This window comes from Sebastes fasciatus, chromosome 21 (genome assembly GCF_043250625.1).
Source record: "Sebastes fasciatus isolate fSebFas1 chromosome 21, fSebFas1.pri, whole genome shotgun sequence".
In the NCBI taxonomy this organism is placed as follows: Eukaryota; Metazoa; Chordata; class Actinopteri; order Perciformes; family Sebastidae; genus Sebastes; species Sebastes fasciatus.
The window spans coordinates 4,612,076-4,632,904 of record NC_133815.1 but is presented as its reverse complement, the minus strand read 5'-3'; the positions used below and the strand labels follow the sequence as shown (position 1 = coordinate 4,632,904).

The 20,829-nt window shown below is 40.9% G+C and overlaps 1 protein-coding gene across 5 annotated transcripts in view; it reads left to right on the top strand.

Annotated features, from left to right (window-relative positions):
* LOC141759794 (A-type potassium channel modulatory protein DPP6-like) overlaps positions 1-20,829 on the top strand; it is a 247,028-nt gene that overhangs the window by 118,558 nt on the left and 107,641 nt on the right. The window contains exon 1 of one of the 5 annotated variants that reach the window (XM_074622185.1): positions 15,951-16,303. The exons of the other annotated variants lie outside the window; for them this stretch is intronic. Within the exon in view, the coding sequence (XP_074478286.1) occupies positions 16,247-16,303 (57 nt within the window). The 5' untranslated portion in view covers positions 15,951-16,246. Of the gene's footprint in view, positions 1-15,950; positions 16,304-20,829 lie in introns of those variants that run through there. 5 annotated transcript variants of the gene reach the window in all.

The window sequence follows — 20,829 nt, the reverse complement described above, 5'->3', positions numbered from 1 at the left end:
ATTTAAGACGAAAATACAGTGAGAAAGAAATTATTTTCCCAGTTTGTTGTGGGAGACCTGACCTCAACCACGTCCAACACCTTTGGGATGACAGACTGTGATCCAGGCCTTATTGCCAAACATCAATGGCAGAAATCGCTAAATGCTCTTGTGGCAAATACCTGCAGCCTTCCCAGAATTGTGAAGCAGAATATGAATGCCGAGAGCTTTTGAAATGAGCTGTTCATAACAATCACGTATGGGTGTAACGGTGGGATGTCCACATACTTTTGGTCATGTTGTTTATTGTGTTGTTTAGGTCAGGCTGTTCTCATATACACCGTTTGTAGCTATTCCTATGAAAAGTAATGCACTGTAATTCGTATCCCACTAAATCAATTTGTATGTAACCACGCCATTGTGAACCAGGAAGTATAAAGAGTGACAAACGATTAAATCGACTAATCGATTTGTCGACAAAATCGTATGAATGTTAGTGGACTAAGAATTTCTTTGGCCGAGGACAGCCCTAGTCTTGTTTGTCTTACTTAAATGCTGCACTCATAAATTCACAGTGGCCCAGAAAGATGGAGAAGTCCACCGTAGTGTAGAAAACAAAAGCTTCATCTGTCTTATTTATATTTTTACGGGCCTCATGTGGGACCATAAACTACCTTTATCCTGAATGAAAAGTCTGTCCACGAGTTCACTGCATTTGTCATTACTGTATAAGACCCCGATAACAGTACGTACGGTTTCTTTCTTTGTTTCCCCTCTATTGTTGTCAGTCTTTCATCCGTTCTTCTGCCTCCTGATGTCACACTTTGTTCCCGTCCTCAACAGACTCTGCACAGCCCTGCCTGCCGGGCCTGATATTTGTCGCAGAATGCATTTGCTCACGAATCCGTTTCAAGTAAATTAGTTAGGCAGGTTTTGCCCCGGCCAATCGGAAATCCTTCTGCAGCTTGTGTCCCTTGCTGGGGAACGGTGGAAGGTCAAGTCATCTACCCCAGGCAATCGAGCAGCTGGCCTGTTGCTTGATAGGAGGACGAGTACTGGCAGAGAGAGAGAGAGAGAGAGGGAGAGGCAGAGAGCTGGCTCCTGGCAGTCAGAGTTCCCCTCTCCTTTACCACCTCCCTCGTGTTCTCTCCTGCTGCAAACAAAGCAGGTCATTGTGTTCAATTATATCGGGCTACTATACAGCAATTAATCATCAGAGCAAACATGACTTCACACTGATCTTATCCAGCAGGCTGTAGCGCCGGCTAAACGTGTGTTAAGTCGTACGTTTGGGTGAATTTTATGCTGTCTCTTTGAAAAAGAATACAGATAATATCAGAGCTCATTTTCGTCCTCTCAGAGAAGCTGTCATTCCTTTTTGTTCCGAATGAAAAACAACTTCCATAGAGAAAGGAACTATTCTAGACATGTTATCATCACATAAGCTGTTGTCTCACTGATGTCTAATTTCTTTTGGCAACATGAGATTTGTATAACAAACAACATAACGCTTACACAAGACTTATATGGACTTACAGTTGTGCAGTAACTTCCGAGTCTATGCACATACTGTAGCCACCGTATCTACTGTATGATGTTGGAACATTTTGTGTATCTGATGCCTGGGTAGGTTGTCGGTAGTGAAACAACATAAGGCAAGTGGAAGAAAGGCTCACTTATCTGTGTCTTTGCATCTTTTCACCAACACACATCTAGCAAAGCCTTCTCAAATGTAAACTTCGCCATCGCCACTCTCTATCATCCCCCCTGACTCCCTTATAGTCAAGATGGTGGTGAAGATAACGAAGACTGGGATTAATTCATCTCATATGGTGCCTGACTTTAGAGGGTCATAACATATCGGGTTTGGAATTAATCTGCAGATGCTCCGGTTCAAAATGAGACCAAACTTTTCTATTGATGTCAGTTTTTGAGCCATGACAACTGTCAAAATGTATCCTGCAACAAACTAGGTGAGGCTTGTTTTTAGCCTAGTTGATTACCAGAAATGTCTTTAGCTACAGAAGCAGTTGCTGATCACTTGCGGTCCCTACCTATAATAGTGAGTAGTCGGCAGTCAATGACGGTATAAAACCGTCAATAAAATATGTTTTTCAAAAAGTGTGAATCAGCGCAACCATGAGAAATCCTTCAGCATACAGTCATAAATGAGTTCAGAAAATACTAGACTGATGTCTCCAGTAGTATGCGAGATTAGGCGTGGACAGACAGCAACCCACACACTCACAACTGAGCACATTATCTCCCCACAGGCTTACGCCTGGCGGAGATAAAAAATCAATACAACCTTATTTTAAAAAAGTGTTTTTTTAAAAGTGTTATTTCAGAAAAATATGCAGAGTTCCCTGCCCTGATCCTCTCAGTAGAGTCTCATGCAAGTTTTTGCATAGCCCACCATTAATACAGGGTCAAAAACTGACCGTGAACTAAAACACAATGCGTCTAGTGTAAACCCAGCTTTACATAGAGCGTAGCAGTCCATAGAGGTGGTAACGCAAACAGAGAGACTGACTTTGAACTTCTTTCATGGTCAATGGATTTTAATACAAAAATAATTAAAGCCATACATCATTATCTTCAGTGGGATTAATGTGAAAGCCGCAGTTATGGAAATCCATTTTGTGCTTTGAGTTTAAAAATATCTCCTGAAATAGCACATCTGGTTCTTCTTATGTAAAACAAATTCTCCATATGCAGTTGTGTTGGTCTGTATAACTACAGCTCACTGCATCTTCACTTTTTTGTAACCAAGTTTTATGTTTGAATTTTGCAAAATCATCCCATTTGAAGGGGATAGTTCAGGTGTTTTGAAGTGGGGTTGTATGAGGTACTTATCCATAGTCAGTGTATTACCTACAGTAGATGACAGTTGGCTTGGAGAAACAGACAGGAGTCTTATCCACCTAAAAGAAAGGCTCACCTAAAAACAGTCAATTTCAGAGTATACAGGTTTCCGTTGCGGTAACTCCTGTCTGCTTCTCCAAACTGAGGCGTACTGACCGTCATCTACTTTAGGTAATATACTGACTAAGTACCTTATACAACCACACTTCAAAACATCCTAACTATCCCTTGAAATGTTTCAAATGGATGCCACTCTTAATGTCTGAATGTAAAGTCATCACGATTAGTTTATTTATTCATGTTTACTGAACCTGAAATTGTTTTTTGGTAATTCTGTGCATTGCTGTTTACTGGCATTCCTCTCAGGGTCAATACATTAGAGCGCTTTTCAGTTTTCAGTGCTCAACATTCTGCTCCTTAAAAAATTTAATTTTGAGTATGCCTGTGCGCACACGTTCCTTACCATATGCACTTTATGATGAACTCCATCCAGGCAAAATCCTTGTTATTGAAATCCCCGTCTTCTCTGATATGCAGAGGGGCTTTGACATTGAATCTGAAAAGCTTGATAAAAGGGACGATTTCGATAAGGAGTCACCGCCGTCGAGGTTATTTGGTTTGTCTTTGTCAGAATCCGCCCTCCTTACCCAGTTGCTTATCTTCTGTCTTAGGAGACGAGAAGTTTTAATGAGTTATTTTATTGCCTGCTTCGAGGAAGTATCCCCCCGCTTGCAATCTCGCCTTTAATATTTCAAATCATCCTCACCTCATCCGCGTACAAAAGAATACTCCATGGGTGTGCGCCGCATATCTGGGATACTTTTACTTCTGTAATTACCCCCCTTAAATCAGCGTGCGATCAAGGCCGATTTGTTCCATCTTCAAAGCTCCAGACAAAGTCATTGACTTTTAAATGTAAAGGTGCAGATCTGTTTTTGACTCTTGCCTTTGGGATGCAGACACAAACCCGGGTGCCAGCTTTACTTTCAGATGCTTTACTTCCTTCCCGACGCTGTGATGCCTCTGCTGTATTATTTTGAAGTAAAATAAAAAGACACATGCGGTATATCACGGCGAGGGTGGCTTTGCTACTCGGAGGGATGTGTCAAGAAGAATATGGGTACCAGCGCCTATAAAAGAAGATCCAATTACAGTGTTTCTCTCCCTGGGCATCTTCAAGTCCCCCTCATCTTCAAGATGCATTGTAGTCCACTTTTTATTCAGCTCTCTACAGCGCTGGCATACACTATATACACTACTTCAGTGTGACGTATGTCCGTAAAGTTTCTGTATTCAAATGCTCCCTGTGGCACCAGTGTCCCACCTGTCAGAAGCTTTGCCACGTAGCTGTCTATTCTTCTCCTGGCCGGGTTAGAGATCGCCCCCACCGAGCTCCACTTCTATCTCCGCGCCACCATGCACCGCCGGCCCTATTAGAAACCCAAGGGCATGGCTAACGCAGCACAGAAGCTCCGGCAGTGACAAATTCACAACAAAGCTTTTCTGTGAGGAATGAAACTACCATGGAGGTTGGAGGAATGGGAGACCGAGTGAGGCGGGGGGGGAAGAGAGAGAGACCTGGTGTGATGAAAGGACATGTGGCCCACTGTGACAAATGTTCTCCCGACTTGTGATTTATCACGGCGTGGAGACCGAGAGAGCAACACGAGCAGCAGCTCCGGCTAAACCACTGCAGTTGTGGATAATACAGATGACTTCCCGTAGAAAAGAAGTATTACATTTGCTGTTTTGTAGTAATCATTTATTTATTTGAGCCACAAGTTCACCCACTGTAGACTGTATGACCACAATGAGGCCGTGCACAATTGCAGTTTAACATCGGTTACTCTTAACCCACTGAGCCCATTAGTCATTCTGGAGAAGCTGCGTATTATCTTAATGCTCCAGTGGAATAAAAGAGATGCTTGCGCCATTTGGAGTCACGGTTCTATTTCTCATTCAGGCGGAGAAAACAAAACTGCTGAACCGCACAGTTTGGTGGCTTACTGTTTATTGAATACGCTTTAATGGAGCACGCCGCCATAACGCCGGACCAGCTGCATATAATTAGGAGGCAGGTTGTGTTAGTTTCTTTGTTTATGCTTAGTCTAAACCCCATTATGGTAGGTTGGAATGCTAAACAAGTTTTTCTCTTTATAGATACTGAACTTATCACTTTAATAGTGATGTGAGCAAAATGTGCCGCTCACCGACCCCTTAAAATGGAACAATGTTTATTTGCATCACTGGTTGCAAATATCTGTGTTCTAGTTTTATTTTAATATTTTTTAGTGGTGCAACAATCCAAATATTCAAAGTGGTAAAAAGATTACAAGAAAATGTGAAAAAAAATCAACATCAGAGACATATTCTTTTTGCTTCCCTATCCAGTTCATGGTCTCAGGAGCCTTTAGATTAGTCGTGCGACCACTTGTAATGGTCCTGACCCCTGGTTCGTTTTGGTTTGGTTGATTGAGGGTGGCCATTCCCCACAAAATTATCAGAAATACCCAGGCGACAACCTCCGGTTCTGATAAGCGAAGCCACTGCAGAAGTGTCTTAAACTTGCATTCTTTCTAACAGCCAGCAGGGGGAGACTCCTCTGGTTGCTAAAAGAAGTCTGGTTGTATAGAAGTCTATGAGAAAATGAGCCTACTTCTCATTTGATTTATTACCTCAGTAAACATTGTAAACATGAGTTTATGGTCTCAATAGCTAGTCTCAAGTCTTCTTCAATACAGCATGATGTTCATTTAGTAAATTATGGTCCCATTTAGAGTCAAATAGACCATAAAGATGGCGACGCCAAAAAGGCCAAACTCGAGGCTTCAAAACGGTAGTCCACAAACCAATGGGTGACACCACGGTGACTACGTCCACTTCTTATATACAGGTTATGGAAATACCTCCATTTGAGATTAAAAGCAGATGCAATTTGTAGTAATAATAATGTTTTTAGCACAAATTAATTTAAAATGCAGTATTTAGTAATCAAATGTACTTTAAAACTTAAATTTAGCTTCTCTGAGAGAAACTCCTGCTCAGTTTTCTGCATCATTGGGAACAAGATGTTCCCTCTTGGCTCTACTGGAAATTAGAGGGAATATTTAAGTTGCTCATTACTGTCATGTCTCTGCTACCCAAACACTTTTATAGTCAACCCATATAACACATGTAGGTTGCAGTGGTGGAATGTAACTGCAATTAAGTACAATTCTGAGGTACTTTAATTGAATATTTCTAATTCATATTTGTAATACTTCTGTTCTACTACATTTATTTAACAGCTATAGTTACAAACTTTACTTTGATTTTTACAAACATATGATCCTGGCCTTGCATATCCACAGGTGTTTGTAGAGATTGTGGCTGATAAGACCTGCCCTGTTGGAGTTTAAGCAGGGATTTACATAAAACATGTCACAAAACTTCAGATACTAATAAGAATGATGAAGTTGTAATGTATCCAGTAACACAACTAGCAGGATTGAGAGAGAGGTCAATCCAACCCAAGATACCCATAACCCAGATAAAACGTCCTTGGACACTCTGAAAGGGGCTACAGTATTCTGCATTATTGATATGTTAACTTTTGATGCTTAAAGTACATTTTTACTAATGATATTCCCGTGTAGTAATACTTCTACCACCACTGGTAGGTTGTAAAGTTTGTATCGTCTCCTGCTGCTCTTTGGATCCCATATTAAAAATTCTCTCACCTTTAGAGACACCTTCACCAAGGCATAATCCGTTATTAAGAATAGAAAAGTTAGCAATCTCTGATAATTCATAGTGTTGGATGAGATGAAAAATGATAATTGAGAAATGTCTCTGTGCAGATTAAACATTGGACCTTTTGTGATTGCTTGCAAGTCTAGTTATTGTTATTACTTTTATGGGTGACACACTACAGGCAAAAATATAGTTTTTTCATGCACTGGTCAATTTTGAGATTTTTGGACTAGTGAAAAGAAAACATAAAAAATATACATTTATGTGTTTATTTTACTACACTTTGTCGACTTGTATCTGTAGAATAATTTTCTTAATGTAAGTATTCAACTGGGGAAGTTTCATGGGGATATCTTGTAGTTCCATTTTTACCCTATTCACCTGAGTGTCTTACAAAATGTGTGGGATTTTACAATCCATATCTTTCAAGGCCGTTTTCTCAAAAATGAGTTTTTTTTCCTCAGACTCTGAGCCAGTAATCTCCACTTCAGTAGCACTTACATTCACCAACCTTTCCAGTTTCATTCAAATCTATATTCTGAAGGTTTTTACTGAGCGGTTTGTTCATATATCATTCATAGCCTGATTTCTAGAACATTTTATTCCTAAAAAACATAGAGGAAATGGATTTTTTAACACTGTTGACAGTATTTTCTGATTCACGGGGTGATAAAAAGAAATATCTGTAAAAAACGTTGACTCTAATATGTCAACGAAATGAAACAAAATGAAATGTATGCAAATTAGCGCGTATTTAATAAGATAATGCATGATTTGCATATTTAAACATACTATTTCAGAAACCTTGTAATACAAAAAATAATTGCCTTCAAAATTTCATGGTAATATCTATTAGTATTAATTGGCTCTAACTTCCCAGATAACCAATGATTTCCAGTATAGATTGCATCAGAATAAAAGCTTCCTGTGAGGTGTACTGTACCATACTCTGCTGTATTATGCCTTTACATTATAGCCGCAAATGTTGCTGTATATTTTCCGCTGGCCTCTTATGTGTCATCAAATATTGCGTTTTAAGGCTTGTTGCCTACAATAAAAGCCGGTGATGTGATGTTGCATTAGCAAAGAAGCTTATATTAAGGTGAAAAACACATATTTTACTCTGATAGCCACCTTCTTCACGTTTTGGTAAAACTGTCAGCCTTAAGAAGACAAAGTAGTCCTTCAACACCGCAATTAAGAATAATGTGTTATTATTAACAGCTGTCATACAAGAGTGAATCCTTTTCAAGCCATATCAATTTATAATAATGATAGGACTCTAATGACACGTGATGCCTATTCAGGATCATTTCCTTGTGGCATCTGCACTCACCATCTTCTGCAAATGGGAAAAAAGCCCATTGTGCTGGTATTTTTCTCTCCATGCCCCCCTCTTCTCGGTGAAAGGGGTTCCGGATGCGGCGGTGAAATGCACCACTGGAGCTGTCCATTAAGTGGTGCTGAAATCTATTTCAGCACAGTGAGGCTTTTGATGGCGGCTGGATCAGTATCGGAGAGCTGTCCTTTTACCTGATGCTGAAATGTGTTATAGGATTCTGGCCTTTTAGCGGCGCCCTAAATGTGTTAGCAGTTGCTGTTTGGAGGCGTGCTATTATCCCGGGTGTAGCAGGAAGTGCTAGTCCTTGAAGAGACTGCCGAATCAGCCACTTGTCACCTTCTCTAAAGAGCATGTTGGATAGTATTATTTACTTTGATTGCATTGCTTTTTTTAAATAATGTCTTTTCAGAGTTTGCTGTGTGCTGCATACTCCGTCTTTTATCTGTTCCATCAATGGAATTGTGTTGTTTTTTTGTTTCTTAAAAGGCTTGAAGATTATTTCAAAAAGCTTTTCACAGCTCACTTTTTGAAGCGTATAATGCGTTGCAAAAACATGAAACACCGACTTAGAGCCATCCTGAACAAACCCCATTATAATGTTGCTGTTGTCATGACTACGGAGCCTTTTAAAAAAACAAGATGATGTCCATGTGACACCTGTTGAGAGCATGTCATTAGCATGTATTAGCTCAGGGAGAAAAAAATAGGATTGTGGAACTTAAACAATGGAATAAATGGTTGCATACAGTAAATGTAGCTTCTCAGGGCTACAGCAGAAACTTTAGTTTACCAAGTAGTATCACAAATGCATCTAAAAGTGTGAATTCAATACTCAAGATGTTACTACTGGAAGGCCTGATTGACTTCTGTCTGTATTTCTTGCGGTTCAGTCCTCCTCTCCAGCAGAGAGGGCATACTGTACACAGAGAGCATGCTAATAAGAATGGAAACTCATTCGCCACCGCACACGTCATCGGCACGGTTGTGGGATCCGGCTCTGTTGACATTTCACGGCTGAGTGGTGGAAGGCTGGTGAGTCACACCTGGCACAAAGCGATGTATGCCGGCGAGAGGAGAAACTGCATCCTGATGCATCCCCTCTCTTGTCAGGATGACGGGTCCGGGCTGTATTTATGTAAGGACCTCACATAGAGTATTCACAGGGAGATGCAGCAGGAGGAGAGATGGAAAAGCAATTACTTTTTTTTTTTTTTTTTCAATATCCCGATGCTTGCCATCATGTGTCAGACAAGTAGGAGCGGAAAAAATTTGGGAGCACAGTCCTATGACGCACCACCTGCCAGGAAGCACAGTGTCGGGAGTGTGAATCCCAGACCTTTGGTGTTGCTCCGTGTCAACGCCGCAGTAATCACTTATCCATCCTCGACCTCTCTCTGGGGCGATGTATTTGTTAGCAAGCTCCTTCCATCATTCACTAGTGTCCGCATCAAAATTTACGTTCCAAGAAATAACACTGCAGCCCCGCAAGGAAATGATACCTCCTCAAAGTATTTAATCAAAACAAGTCACGGGGTGGTATAGCACTGGACAACTTTTGTTTTTGAAACATCCCATTACACTTGTTCCCCTGGCTATGCTACGCACTGGGGGGCTTGCTGCATTGATATAAGAATTAATGTAACGCTGATGGATGGCTTTGGCCATGCACAATGACAGAATATGTTCTGGGAGCTGGCTATAAATGGCAAAATATATGTTTTTTATGTTCCATTTTCTCCACAAATGGGTGTGTTGGGACACATTGTGTGGATGTGGATGTGTGCATGCATAAGCTTAAAAGCAAATAGGGAGCACATTTTATGCATGTGGGCGCAGATGCTGAAAACAACACAATATGGTTTAAATAATCGTATATTTACAGTCAGTTGGCAATGTTCTGTGTTATTTGAGCTTTTAAAGTCTTTTCTCAGAACGTCCTGTGCCGTTCCGCTCCGCCAGGCTGTGATTTATAACTTCCTAGAGTTTCAACAAGAGATTTCGTCGAAAAACACACCAGATTTCCATGTAATGTGCGTGAATCCCTCTCGTACCCAGTGGTGTTAGCAGGGATTTAATGCTTTAGTACTCCAAATATCTCAATTAAAAAAGCTGTACAGCCAGAGCACTCAAGGAAACAACTGTTTGCTCTACGTAAACTAAAAGCCTTGGACAGACTTTGCTTTGGTTGGTGCCTCTCACATTAAATTGAGGGGAAGAAAACAGAAATTGAATTCAATCTGTGCGACTTTTATTTACTGGCTTTCAGACCGGCAGCCCTTCGCTTTTTCACCTCGTCCTCTCAATTTGAATAATCAGAGGAGTATCACTTCACTTTTCAGAGTTTCCACTTGATTGACTTTTTGATTCCTATCCATCTCCTGTCTGCTCAGTCTATAGTGGCTGTTTTAAAAGGTGGGTCCATCATTTGTTTTTTTTGGAGGATTTTATATATTTTTTGTAGCTTTTCAGTGGTGTTCCTTTTATATATTCAAATCTGAACTTTCAAATTTTGTTCCAAGTATGTATGTTTTAGCATAAAATGCTATTTTCCCAAGCACTTCTAAAAACATATTTCCACGTGACCGAATGTAGGCTTCTGCATGGTGACGCTGCTACATGTACATTATATATACATCCTTAGTCAGTGTATAATCGTTACATACAGTAACTTAGATGGCGGTTGGCATGCTCCCAGTTTGGAGAAGCAAACAAGAGTCCTGGCACACAAGCTAAGCAATGCACGGCTGGGTGGACGCCACGTTAGTTCGGATTCCAAAGTCCCACAATAACACAAACAAACTAACCGATCGATGCAGCGGGTAGACCAGCAACTCTCGTTTTCCTGGAGGTCAAATTACTGTTTTTGTGAATGGAGTCTGGTGGCTTTGAAGACAGCAATTTAACGGCTTCAGTTCCACGTCAGAAAGGGCTTAGGGTTGCTATGGGCGCAGCTCTGATGTTGGACTTTGGAGGACCGTTTTTGTGTGAAATTAGTGATTTCTTAAGTAAGTAGCCGTGTAATAAGCGGATTAATGTATAACTAGCGGGTCATTGTTGTGAAGACCCAAGGTCTTGCATCTCCCTGAAGGGGTTTATTTATATCTAAAGGGCCCTTTCTAGGGTTATTTCACAACAATGTCCGGCTTGCTGTACATTATCCCTCGGTAATCTACGTCCCTGCGTTTTTCTAACGGCTAAGTGGATGTTTCCATTTGAAAAAACCCGGAAAAGAACGCAGATGGACCCGGCTGCACAAATATCAGAGACTTTTCTGAGTCAGTCAGTTCACCTCTCAGCTGTATTGAAGCAATCTAAATATAAATGCCAGAGGCAAAATTTGCAAGGTTAATTGGAGATGCCTCTTTAACAAGAACAATTATTTTTTATCTACACAATCATCACCCCGTGGCCATGATTTTGTTTCCAGTAATTACAGAACTATAATCGGTGCCAAAATAATGCGTCAGTGTATCGTGTTTTCAGATTATGGCAGGTATTGATTAGTTGGAAGTTTTAATTGGGCAAAAGTGCTTCCAGGAAGTTCATTATGTCGACTGCTAGCTTGGCATTAGCAGTGAAATGATGAGGAAGAAGTGAGTGGATGGCTCTGTTTGTTTGGCACAACCAGTCAGTTAATTCACGACTTTCCGTGAATGTGTATTCAAACAGAGCTACCACCCAGGAGCATTTATCACTGCCCTCTCTTGTCCATTTGTCAACATCAGAGACATGAGGTTTGTAGACTGACTCTGTAACACAGCCACAATAAGGTGGTTATTGTGTTCTCGGCTGCCGCGGCCCGACCACATAGCATCCGTCATCAGCCAATAGGGCTTTCGCCCAGAGTGGCCGTCATTAGTTTGGGGCTGATTGATTGGCTGTTGAGAGGTCGTTTCAGTTTCATACATCATCGTCTTGATGGTAAACACAGGCTGAGTTGTTGGAGAAGGCTGCTAATGTAGTTTGGAGCCACAAGTGGCTGGCGCTGTGAACACTAGGTGGGCTTTCATTCTTTTTCATACATCAAAGTGACAACATAGCCATTACTGTAAGTCTGGTGGCTTTAGAAGGCAAGAATAATAATACAAAAAGATTTCTGATTCTTCAAAAGGTTTTTTTTAACATTTTGAAGAATTAGAGAAGCCTAGAACATTACCCACAACTAAACCATCATTTTCATCGTTGCAGACCAGGCTGGTAGATGGAATTTGGGCTGCTTTTTTCAACATTTGGTGGGGTTTTGAACATATTGTAAAAACAATATTACCAAACATGCTGTCATTTTATGGTCAAAAACAGATACACAATTCAGTCAACTTTGTTGTGCCCAATCACTCATAATATTGACTCACTTAATTTGAGCAATATTTGATTGACATGAGTTGTATTCAATCATCGTTAGGGATAATGGAGGACCTACTTACCTTGCCGTCATCATTGACATGAGAATTTCTGTATTTGGCCGTCCTACTGCACTCTTTGTGGGTTGCAATATCTAACATTGTATCTCTGGTTATTTGATGCATATATGAACCTTTGTATGCTTATGATGTGTTTTATATTACACATAATGGTTTTATGGTTTTACATAGGTGTCTTGAATTGGGCAGGCTGGAAACTGTCAATCTGATCTGGCAACACTGATAAACTGTCTCAACATCTATTGGATGGATTGCCATGACATCTGGTACAGACATTTATATATTCATCAGGATGAATTGTTACACCTTTGGTGATCCCTTGACTTTTCATCTAGTGCCATTATCATGTCAATTTCATTAAATTTCATCCAACACTTGTGTTAAGTGCTAATTAGCAATTGTTAGCATGGTAACACCTTAATATATGATGGTCAATATGGTAAACATAAACCTGCTAATCATCAGCATATTAAGGGACCAGTGTGTAGCATTTAGGGGGATGTATTGGCAGAAATTGAATATAATTTTAATATGATTTTTTTCTTTAGTGTATAATCACCTGTAAATAACAATTATTGTGTTTTCGTTACCTTAGAATGAGCCATTTATATCTACATAGGGAGCGGGTCCTCTTCACTGAGCCAGTCGCCATGTTTCTACAGTCGACCAGAACGGACAAACCAATCACTGACTCCAGATAGGGCCATTCTCATTTTCACATTTTTGCGTCGGCAACCGTAGTTCTCCTACACACTTGGCACATGGATAAGTTGGTTGCAATCTGCAACCTCACCACTAGATGCCGCCAAATACTACACTCAGCACCTTTAACATTGTGAGGATGTTAGCATGCTCACATTTAGCATTTAGCTCAAAGCCCCACAGAGCTGCCAGCACGGCTGCAGATTCTTGGTCTTGTTTGAAATAGTAGGTGTTGCTCCAATTCAGCTTTCACTTTACTCAAGTAGAAAAACTAACTAACTGTGCTGTATGCTTGCACCTATACATTTACAACTTTTACTTTAGGGACTGTGAAAAATAGTTAATTAAGTCACTAACAAAACTGAAACTCACGAGTGAAAGTAAATTACAAAACAGAACGACACACTGATGTCTGGTTCAAAGGTGGATTTTATCCTTTGAGGCCACCTTTCGAAGGACGAGCCCCTTTCTGCCCATGGTGCTCTGTCGGTCACATGACTCATTCATTCGGGATTCCAGGGTAATTGACTTTACCGAGCTGCCACCTGATTTTAATTAACAGTGCAGCACATTGGGTCGCCACACACCTGCAATATAAAGACTCCAACTGGAGACCAAGGTATTAATTAACATTAAGTACATCTCAGAGCAAATCAAAGTAAGTCATTTCCTCTCGGTGTTTAATAGGGATTGTACAACACTTTTTGTGGATGTAATTAATTGAACAAGCATGAAAACACGTCTGGTTCTTATCGTGAAATGTAGACAACATAAGAGGATCCTTTCAGCGCTGCTGCAGCAGCAGCAAACTGAATATACTAATTATATTTCAGCCTCAAAGATTTAGTTAAAATCTCAAACGGACTGAACTTTATTAAAAGCAGTTTTTTTTGCCTCAGTCTTAACAAGTCTTTCCACTTTATTGCAACTACTTCATCCTCTGGATCATAACTTTTTACAGCCCCTCATGTCTTTAAACATAATTTCAAACATTCTCACTATTGACTCAGTGTTATTACTTCTTGCTCTGGGGTGTGTGAGTGTAAAATTAAATTCTGTTACATTACATTCAAGCCACTTAGTGTTTCTGTGCCATTACTAACGCGTCAGTGCAGCGGCACATTAGTGTTTTGTTTCTAATTACAGCAAGAAAGTTACATAACCCAGAAATTGTTCTATACAAATGCTGCAGGAATACTGGCAGGAAACAGAATCAAAGACTTTATGCTTTAACATATTGTAGTGTTTAGCTGTAGTTTGCTCCAGCTGGTTGGCAGTACTTTGAATTTCCTCAACTGACCTCAAACGTCTGCCGGGTCACAAACGTTCTCATTTTACAGCTAAACAGAACACTACAAGATGTTTCAGAAAACATTTGAGGTGATAAATATTATAGTAACAGAATATTGATTCATATTTGATCAGCGCTGCCTAGTTTGACGGTTTGATCGGAGTTGGCGAGTTATTGACAGCTGCCTCCGTTGAATGAACAGCCAATAGGAACGCTCTCTCTCTCTCTCTCTGAAATGACCTGCGATTGGCTAAAGATTTTTTTAAAGCCTGAAAATAGAGCCATGAGGAGGTGCAGAAGTGTAGTTATCTTTCAGAATAACAATATGCTGAAAGGTTATTATGTATTTTTTGCCCAATGATGCAAAAAATCTACTGCCTACTGCCACTTTAATTTTCCCAGTTTACCAGCAGCTTTATACCACAACATTGTCTCTGACTAATAAAGGAATAGTGGACCTGATTTTAATGACAAGGACCTTTTATTTTGTACAGTGAATATGAATATGGGAGTCATAAATATGTGACTGTGATTGAAACCAAGAGTGTTATAATTGTCCTTCTGGATGCAAATGAATATTAGATGAGCTTCTATTCCTCGTGAATTCTGCATTAAAGTTTCAGTGTTTAATTTGGATGTGCATTTTTAATTGATATCAACTCACTCTGCAACATGTATTCCTGCATCAAGCTTTAAAGAAGAGATGCTCGGCTTCTCTCTCTCTCTCTTTCTCTCTCTTTCTCTTTGTCATTCTCACCCTCTCTCACGCTCTCTCTCTCTATCTTTCTCTGTCTCTCTCTCTCCCTTTCTCTCACTCTTTCTCTTTCACTCTCTCCCTCTCTCTCTCTCCCTCTCTCTATCTTTCTCTGTCTCTCTCTCTCCCTTTCTCTCACTCTTTCTCTTTCACTCTCTCCCTCTCTCTCTCTCTCTCTCCCTCTCTCTATCTTTCTCTGTCTCTCTCTCTCCCTTTCTCTCACTCTTTCTCTTTCACTCTCTCCCTCTCTCTCTCTCCCTCTCTCTCTATCTTTCTCTGTCTCTCTCTCTCCCTTTCTCTCACTCTTTCTCTTTCACTCTCTCCCTCTCTCTCTCTCTCCCTCTCTCTATCTTTCTCTGTCTCTCTCTCTCCCTTTCTCTCACTCTTTCTCTTTCACTCTCTCCCTCTCTCTCTCTCTCTCTCCCTCTCTCTATCTTTCTCTGTCTCTCTCTCTCCCTTTCTCTCACTCTTTCTCTTTCACTCTCTCCCTCTCTCTCCCTCTCTCTCTCTCTCTCCCTTTCTCCCTCCCTCTCTCTCTCCCTTTCTCCCTCCCTCTCTCTCTCCCTTTCTCCCTCCCTCTCTCTCTCCCTTTCCCCCTCTCTCTCTTTCTCTCTCACTCTCTCTCTCACTCTCACTCTCTCTCTCTTTCTCTCTCGCTTTCTTTCTCTCTCTTTCTCTCTCTCTCCTATCCTCTCCCCTCTCTTCTCTCCCTCTCTCTCTCTTTATCTCTCCCTCTCTCTCTCTTTCTCTCTCACGCTCACTCTCTCTCCCTCTCTATCTATATCTCTTTCTCTCTCACGCTCACGCTCACTCTCTCTCTCTCTCTCTCTCTCTCTCTCTCTCTCTCTCTCTCTCTCTCTCTCTCTCTTCCACTGAGAGTCTTTGGTGTTTTCTCATGTTGAGCAGCTCGTCCTTCCTTCCTTCCTTCCACCACTTGTTATTTCACACCTTGGCCGCTGCAGACGCGCAGCCTAGAGGCGCCGTGAATACACCGTCCTCCTCCTCTTCCTCCTCCTCCTCTTCTTCTCCTCCTCCTCCTCCTGGAGCCTGCCGGTTCTCTACTGCACCGGTGCATCTTTCTTCTCTATTTGCATATATATATATATATTCTCCTGCCGGTGGAAAAAAACTACAGTTTTCTTCGCAGCTGCAGGGAAACCATGACCACTGCGAAGGAAAGCAATGCACCGACGAAAACGGCTCACCAGCAAGAACAGGTACCGATGAGCTTCTCCTCTTCTTGTCCTCCTCGCATATTAACATTAACCTGTGTCGCCCTGCTTTGGTTGGATCAACACTCATTATAGATTTGCATGCATCGCTGCGGTGACTTCTTCTGACCGCTTGTTAATGCTTGTTGGTGTTTAGGGAGAGAGAGAGAGAAAATAATCATCATTTGGAAACCTCCTCTTGTAATAGACGTTTTGCACTCGGAGTCAATTGGAAGTGATCGCCGGTGCCAGTTGCTGTCAGCTCATCACGACGTGCTCCTCGCTTATTATTATCACCATCATCATCATCAGCATTATTATGCAGTCATCATTATTCTGCGACTTTACGCACGAGAGACAACGAGCAGTTTGTGGTGTTTCCATTCACCTTGGAGAGTATAGGACACGCACATCGGCTCAATTAGCACGACTTGGATGATGAGATTGTGCGTTATGTAAATGGCCTTTAAATGGTGTGTTCCCATGCTATTTAAATCACGTCATGATCATGCTTTCTACCTGTGTAATATGATGTGTTTTTAAAGGGTCTGACCTCTTCATGTGTCTCCAGTGTGGAGGCTGAAGGGAACACTGTTGCATGTCAGTGTGGTGCAGGGTGGCTCTGCTCTGTTGTCTTACAGTCAGTAAGTGGTGATTGAGCTTCTGTTGACCCTCCTTCACAGAGGTGCACCAACCTCATAGTTTCTTTTTGAGTGTCAATATTTCATGAGCCAAAAAAAAAAGAAGAAATATCACATTTTTGTGTTTTGTTGATGTCAGAGTTGACAAATAATGCACCTGCTCCTGCAGAGAGCAATAACAATAATGCAATTTTAGTACAGACTGACAGCTTTTACAAGAGTTCCCACCGGCATTGGAAAGTTTGTGGATTAAGAGAACGATAAATTTCACTTTTGCAGCTTTTGGAAATGGCACATTTCTTTTTAATATATACTATAACAAAGTACCTACCCAAGCACTCTCTTTTTTACAGCATCACCGCGAGGAAAATGCTCTGGCAGATGTTTGTTTTCATTGTGTCATAATATTCAATTTCATTATTGCTTGAAGACTACAAAAAGGAACTCTACTTTTGGTCGCTGATACCATCTTATTTTCAGTCCTTGAACTTAACCAGACAAGACCTTGACAGTAATATTTGAATTTACACGTTCAGTCTGCTGTCACATGCAAGAATCAGGCTTAATTTAATCATGTTTCCTTGTTTCGGAGCCAGTCCATCAACACCAACTGTAACTTTAGATGGCATCTGTCACTGCTAGCCTCCACCTGTCTAAAGATGACAGAAAAGGTGAGAGGGACACTCGTCTTTATCCTGCCAGGCAGACGATCTCCCCCCCGCTGTGATTTAGTTGCAGACTGTCAGTCACACCCTCGGAGGCAGCCAAAAGGTCCGCCGGTCCCACCCTGCTGCATATTCTGCACAGTAGCTGTGTGGGCACAAACATCAGCATAAACAACTGATGACTGACTCATTGTTTTTTTTTGTGTCATTCCTCCAGCAAAAATGGCAACATGTTTGCTGGTTTCAGCTTCACAAATGTGATAATTTGCTCCTTTTCCTTTTGTGTATCATTGTGAATTGAATATCTTTGAGTTAAGACTGTTGGTTGGACAAAATAGGCAATTTAAAGACATGTTGTAGACAGGAAATAGGGCTGCAACTGATCATTATTTTAATGATCAATTAATTCAATATTTTTCCAATTAATCAATTAATTGTTGAGTTTACAAAACGTCAGAACAAACAGTGAAAAATGCACAAAGTCACAATTTCCAATCTTCAAAGTCCACCCAACTGTGTTAAACGTTAATATTTTCATTTATAATAGAAGACCAAAGAGAAAACAAACCCTCACTTGCTTGATAATTGATTTAAATGATTGATTTTCTGCCTATATTTTAATCAACTAATAGTTTTTTTCAGCACTAGAATGAAAAAGAAAATATTTAATTGTATTTAATTAGAATTTAATTTAGAGCATAAATGATAGATGACACCTACAGAACCTGAGCTTTTTTTTTGTAATTACTGACAAGATTAGAGACCTGCTGATGCTGGAACTCCGGTGAATAGTAAATGGTGGCTGTCAGTGGATTTTCTTGAGGCGTGAAGCTCCAGCAAAGTGAAAAATTGCTTCAAGCATATCAGGTTGTAAAATCGGCAATGTAACGTAGACATGCATGCGTGCACACACACATCGCGACTGGTGCACGCAGACATGCACAGCGGCTGTGATTACGTGAGGTCCTGTTGTGGCCTCCTGATTGATGGTCTGCTGGCCGGGCTTATGGTCCGGGGACAGAGGAAGGAGATAGAGGGCAGCTCACCAGAGATAGCAACAGCTCCCCAGTAATCATCTGGCCGCAGCACAGAGAGGGAGTCACACCACTAACACTCGTTACTGACACCGGGGTGGAGGTTCTCAAGGTGTGGAAGGTCGAGTCAATTAAAGCTAAAGTAGCGCTCTTTCCTTGTCAGCATGCTCTCATCTTTGACTAATTACAAAGAGTGCAGTAACACAGGGTACTGTGATTGTGATTGGAGAAATTTGGCACAAATTACTTGCTCAAATTATAGTCTGGTTAGGGCGTCAACGTTAATGCAGTAATAACATGTTAATGCAAATTTGTTTTAACGCCACTAATTTCTTTAATGCATTAACGCAACTCGCGGAATTTAAGGAATCCATTGGTACCAACCATGTTATACTAGCTTGAACCGTAAAAGGCTAAATAACACTCCAAACTTATGCTAAATTTTGATGAGGAAAAACTGGCATGGCCATTTTCAAAGGGGTCCCTTTACCTCTGACTTCAAGATATGTGAATGAAAATGGGTTCTGTGGATACTCATGAGTCTCCCCTTTATAGACATGCCCACTTTATGATAATCGCATACAGTTTGGGGCAAGTCATAGCCAAGTCAGCACACTGACACACTGACAGCTGTTGTTGTCTGTTGGACTTGAATTTGCAATGTTATGATTTGAGCATATTGTTTTATGCGAAATGAAGTACCTTTGAGGGTTTCTGGATAGTATATGTCATTGTTTTGTGTTGTTAATCATAAATATATACATATATGTCCACTCCCATGTTGATAAAAGTGTTAAAAACTTGACAAATCTCCCTTTTAAAGTACATTTTGAACAGATAAATGTGTGATTACCTTTCGATGATGTGATTAATCGTGATTAAATATTTTAATTGATTGACAGCCCTAATTCTGGTGCTTGATATGGACCTGTCTTCATAAAAAAAAAAGACAAAACAGGGGCGCCTGATAGCTCAGTTCGTAGAGCGGGGGCCCATATAACAAGGATGAGTCCTAACTTTGGCAGCCCGGGTTCGAATCCGACCTGCGGCCATTTCCGCATGTCGCCCCCTCTCTCTCTCCCCCTGTCTAGACTATCCACTGTCTTATCAATAAAGGCTTGAAAATGCCCCAAAAATATTCTTTAAAAACATAAAGACAGAAAATCTCATGTCCCGAGAAAAGCAGCATGCTCAAAAACTCTTAAAGCAGCTGGCTTGGTCAACATGTATGTGCGGTTAGCAGTTTAATGGTGTCCCATTACATGAATAATTGGGATTTTCTCAGTCCCTTCCCACAGCCAGTTGGAGCTTTAAAGCAGGATCACAGCACCCAACATTTAATGGGGAACACTTCTGTGGAGACGCCTCCGCCATCCAGCCCAATAATCTGCCTTTCTTTTTTACCGCTTTTTCACATTCTGTGTGATTCGGGAACTTGGGAAGCCGCAGTTGGTAATGCATGCTAAAGGGAGAGACTTAGATAGTGTGAGAGCCGAGCTGAAAAAGCAAGGTCTGCCCTGTTAAAGTTGATTTAGTAGCTTCTCATAGTAGCGGAGCAGTAAAGGACTTTGGGGGGGGATTCAAAGCCAAAACCTCAGATCAGGACAGCAGCTTGAGAAACAGCTGAGTGGAGCAGCCTGCGGGTGTTCCTGAAGAGAGCAGACACCCAAGGGCCAAAGAAGGAAATGAATCATAGACAAGCCATAGCATGGGTAGGGTGATAGGTCTTATTCACTTTGAAGCTTTCGGTTGCTTTCAAATCATATTTTCTGTTTCGCGTTGCATTTGTGATACATGGATATGCCTGTTAGACTCTTTGCTGGCAGGTGATTAGAGGTATCTTACCTCTTATCTCTTGTATCAGAGAAAGCACATGGATGTCTACATCCACCAGGCCAACAAGTTCAAAGTGACAAGGACTACAGCATAGGGGGATCTGCTATGCTAAGTTTAGGAGAAAAAAGGTATAAAAAAAGTAAAAAAGTGCTCCCTAGTAGCTTATTTGTTCAGTGCCTATTTTTCATATTCTTAAGTTTATTCTAAGATACTATAATACCTAACCTCGATACACTCAATGACATAAATCTACTAAGCCTTTCGAGGTTGTGCTCTTGTCAAATATTGATAAAACGTTGTTTATTTGAGACGGTGTGCCTGTCAGCTATGAGCTGATAAATTCAAGCATAAAATGT